Here is a 4,096-nt window from a genome sequence, read left to right as displayed (position 1 = left end):
GTGATGCAAATGAGAATAATGGGGTTGTTGTGTTCTCTTGCTTTGTCCATACAGTTTCTTCTCCTTTTCGCATCCTCCCTGTTCCCAAACTGTTTAACCATGAATCATTCAACTGCTACTCATCATCATGAGTGCCATCAACATGAAAGCAATGCCTTGCTGAGCTTTAAAAAAACCTTCATCATAAGTAAGTCTGCTTCTTACAATCCTTTGAGTTATCCTAAAACTCTTTATTGGGTTCCTGCCACAGATTGCTGCTCCTGGGATGGCATTGAATGCAATGAGCTCACAGGTCATGTGATCGGCATTGATCTTGGTAGCAGCCAACTCTATGGTTTCATGGATCCCAATAGCACCCTTTTCTCACTTGTGCACCTTCAAAGCCTTGATCTTTCAGACAATGACTTCAATCACTCTCAAATTCCTGCCAAGATAGGTGAGCTTTCACAACTAAGATATCTGAATCTTTCTCATGGCAATGAAAATACATTCTCTGGTGAAGTTCCACCTCAAGTTTCACAATTGTCCAACTTGTTGTCCCTTGATCTTCGCAGCTATACTCTTCAGCCGCTTCCATATAATCTAATCAACCATTTGCAACTCAAGGCATCCACTCTCACAAGCTTAACGCAAAACTTGACTAGACTTGAACACCTTCGTCTGAATTTTGTGACCATTTCATCATCTTTACCTCATACTCTCACAAACCTTACATCTTTGCAAAAGCTTTCTCTTTTCAATTGTGAACTGCGTGGTGAATTTCCACTAGGTATATTCCATCTTCCAAACTTAACAGTCTTGGATTTGGGAGAAAACCAAAATCTTAGGGGTTTGCTGCCTAATTTTCTCTCCAAGACATTAGTCACCATATACCTCCCACGCACAAGTTTTTATGGCACACTTCCAACATCCATTGAAAACCTCACTTCTTTAAATTCGTTCGAGATTTCAAGTTGCAATTTTTATGGGGTCATTCCTTCTTCGATTGGCAACCTCACCCAACTTGCCGTCTTATTTCTTAGCAATAATGGCTTTGTTGGTGAAATCCCTCGCTCTCTTTTTAGACTAGAGAATCTTGAAATTTTGTCCCTGGGCTTTAATTTCTTTGAAGGGCAACTAGCACTTGACATGTTTTTCAAACTAAAGATGCTTAATACTCTTCACTTATCTTTCAACAAATTGTCTTTGTTCTCACAAAATAGGGCTGTCAATGTGACAATCCTTCCTCCAATTCAGTGGTTAGGATTGAGTGGGTGCAATTTAAATGGAGAATTTCCAACTTGGATAATGAATCTAACCACTTTAAATTACTTGAATCTTTTTTACAATAATCTTCAAGGTGAAATTCCATATTTCCTCTTCATGTTAGAGAATCTTACACTTCTTGATCTAGCTGGTAATGTGTTGGAAGGACAGATCGAGCTTGAAATGCTTTCAAAGCTCAAAAAGCTTACTGCACTTGGTTTAGGCGGAGGCAACAAATTGTCTTTTCTTGAAGGGAAGAACACTTCCATTGTAACATTTCCTTCTCAAATTCAATATTTGGATTTAAGTTCATGCAACTTAGTTCATTTTCCCAATTTCATACAACACTTGCAAGAGTTGACTGATCTTTTCATATCAGACAATAGGATAAAGACAATACCGAGTTGGATGTGGAATAAAACAACTCTTCAGGCTTTGGATATTTCCAGCAACCTATTGATGGGAGAAATACCCCCCTCCATATGTAATCTACAATCACTTGGGTATCTTGATTTATCTTCCAACAATTTAGTTGGCAGGATTCCATCATGTTTAGGAAGCTTTAGCCGATCTCTTCACATTTTGAAACTCGCGGGAAACAAATTGATAGGTAATATTCCTCAAAATTATGCGAAAGAAAATGCACTTCAGTTGATTGATTTTAGCTCAAACAAGTTGTGTGGTCAATTACCAAGATCATTTGTCAATTGCAGAATGCTAGAGCTTCTTGACGTAAGTCATAACCATTTCAATGATTCATTTCCTTTTTGGTTGGGATCTCTCCCTAATTTGAAGGTTATTTTTTTGCGTGATAATAAATTTCACGGAGCTATAAAGTGTCCATTAAGATTCACATTTCCTCAGCTTCGTATCATTGATCTTTCTCAAAATGATTTTTCTGGAGAATTGTCATCAGAAATAATCAAGAATTTCAAATCGATGACACTTTCCAACACAAGCCACCAAGTACATTTCAAGGACGACGTTTATCACTTGCAACAATCTGTGATTGATCTTGGTAATTTTGTATTTTCAATGACTAACAAAGGGAGGGTCATGGATTATCTTGGGAGCCAATACTTTCATTTCTTGGTAGCCATTGATCTTTCATGTAACAAAATTTATGGTAAGATTCCCGATGTTATGGGAAGTCTTAGTAGCCTTGTTGTGCTTAATTTGTCAAATAACATGTTTACTGGCAGCATCCCATCTTCCTTGGGAAAGCTTTCAAATCTTGAAGCGTTGGACCTTTCTGCCAATAGCCTGTCAGGGGAAATCCCCCAACAACTCACAGAGTTAACATTTTTGGAATTCTTCAATGTGTCTTTCAACAATCTCTCAGGTCCAATACCAGAAAATGGGCAACTTTCCACTTTTCAAGATAATTCATTTGAGGGAAACAATGATTTATGCGGGTTTCAATTGCTGAACAAATGTGAAGATCGTTCTAAGCTTCCACTACCACCAACACTTGATGGTGATCAAGACTCTGATTCAGGATCTTTCTTTGAATTTAATTGGATGGTAATTCTAATTGGATATGCGGGTGGCCTTGTTGCTGGGTTAGCACTGGGAAATGCTTTTGCTGGAGATGTTTATAGGTTGCTGAAGAGGATCTTTTAAGTCACAAGTCTAGATGTTGGTTTTTTCATGTGTGTAATCTTAGACTATTTTCATTTTTGTGTTTGCATTTGAAGTTATTGTGTTCCTTATATGTAAGAGTCTGCTATGTGTATACCCAAATAAAAGTAGGCAAGTGAAAAAGACAAATGTAGTCTGTTATATATCTATTTTGTTTTGCTATTTTTGATATAAGAAAAGTCGTACATTGTGTTCTTTGCTTACATAATCCATTTTCCTTTGCATTCTCTCTCTCATGCTTATGCCAAAACAGGAAAACTTGTAAAAGGTAAAGACTAAAGAGAAGCAATTTTTTTTTTCAAAAAAAGTATTCGCTGATATGAATAAAAGCTTAAGTAGGATCAATTTAAATGCTAAATGTGAGAGAAGAAAAAAAAATATTATTATAGAAATATAGATGGATGGAGAATAGTTGGATGGAGAAGTGTTTGAGAGTTTAGTAGTACTTGAGTCTCAGGTTTAAGGTGTTGGGACTTGGGAGTATTGGTGTGAAGGCTTCAACCATTTTATGTAATTACTTACATCAATGTTGGTGACAATATTAATTCCTCTGTACTCAATTGCTGTTATGTCTAGGCTCATGCTGCTTCCTCTTGTGTGCCTGGTGCCTGCATTAGTTAACAAAATGTTACTTCCATTTTTCCTTTTAGAGGTTGGTTAAACTTGGTTTTCGAAATTGCAAATGTGTTTCTTCTGTAATCCTCAGAATTTTAAAATTAACCTTTAAGACCTGAAATTATTTCATAAATAAGTTTATTTTATACAGTCAACTGCTAGTCAACTTGGTGTTGGCCAGTGATGTGAGATGCTACATTGTATGCTAACATGTTAGCTGATATGGCACATCAACAAAACTGTTGTTGTTAACCGATCAAAGACTAAAATGACTAAGGAAATATAATTTTAGGGATTAAGTAGTAAATTTGAAAATTAAGAGACTTAAACACGTTTGAAACTTTGAGTGACTAAATTGAGCCTTTGTTGAGATGTGTTGATTTTAACATACTGTATGTATATTCCAAGGTAAGGATATTTGTTTCCAAGAACTCTTCCATTCTGATGATGCCTGCAGAACATTGACAACGCATTAGTGATTCATATCCAACCCCAAAATGCACATTTGTGCTGTGTTCATAAAGACTACCACTACTCTTTGTGCAATAAAACTTTATTGAAAGAAAATCATATAATGTGTTCTTTGCTTTTGTGC

General features: G+C 36.3%; 1 protein-coding gene across 1 annotated transcript; it reads left to right on the top strand.

Moving 5' to 3' along the window:
* LOC130973623 (receptor-like protein 43) lies at positions 1 to 3,063 on the top strand. Its single transcript, XM_057898243.1, has 2 exons — positions 1 to 436; positions 1,394 to 3,063. Exons 1-2 carry the CDS (start codon positions 4 to 6, stop codon positions 2,866 to 2,868), a joined length of 1,908 nt encoding a protein of 635 aa, XP_057754226.1. The 5' UTR covers positions 1 to 3; the 3' UTR covers positions 2,869 to 3,063.
* Positions 3,064 to 4,096: the final 1,033 nt, after the last annotated feature.

The sequence above is a fragment of the Arachis stenosperma genome, chromosome 4, assembly GCF_014773155.1.
Source record: "Arachis stenosperma cultivar V10309 chromosome 4, arast.V10309.gnm1.PFL2, whole genome shotgun sequence".
NCBI classification, from domain to species: Eukaryota; Viridiplantae; Streptophyta; class Magnoliopsida; order Fabales; family Fabaceae; genus Arachis; species Arachis stenosperma.
This window is presented reverse-complemented; position numbering and strand designations above follow the sequence as displayed.

Excerpts from the sequence above, each read along its gene's own strand:
- LOC130973623 (XM_057898243.1), top strand. The coding sequence starts at position 4 with ATGCAAATGAGAATAATGGGGTTGTTGTGTTCTCTTGCTTTGTCCATA. Across the intron at positions 437-1,393 it reads TCAAATTCCTGCCAAGATAG|CTGGTAATGTGTTGGAAGGA; the intron begins GTGAGCTTTCAC and ends TTCTTGATCTAG.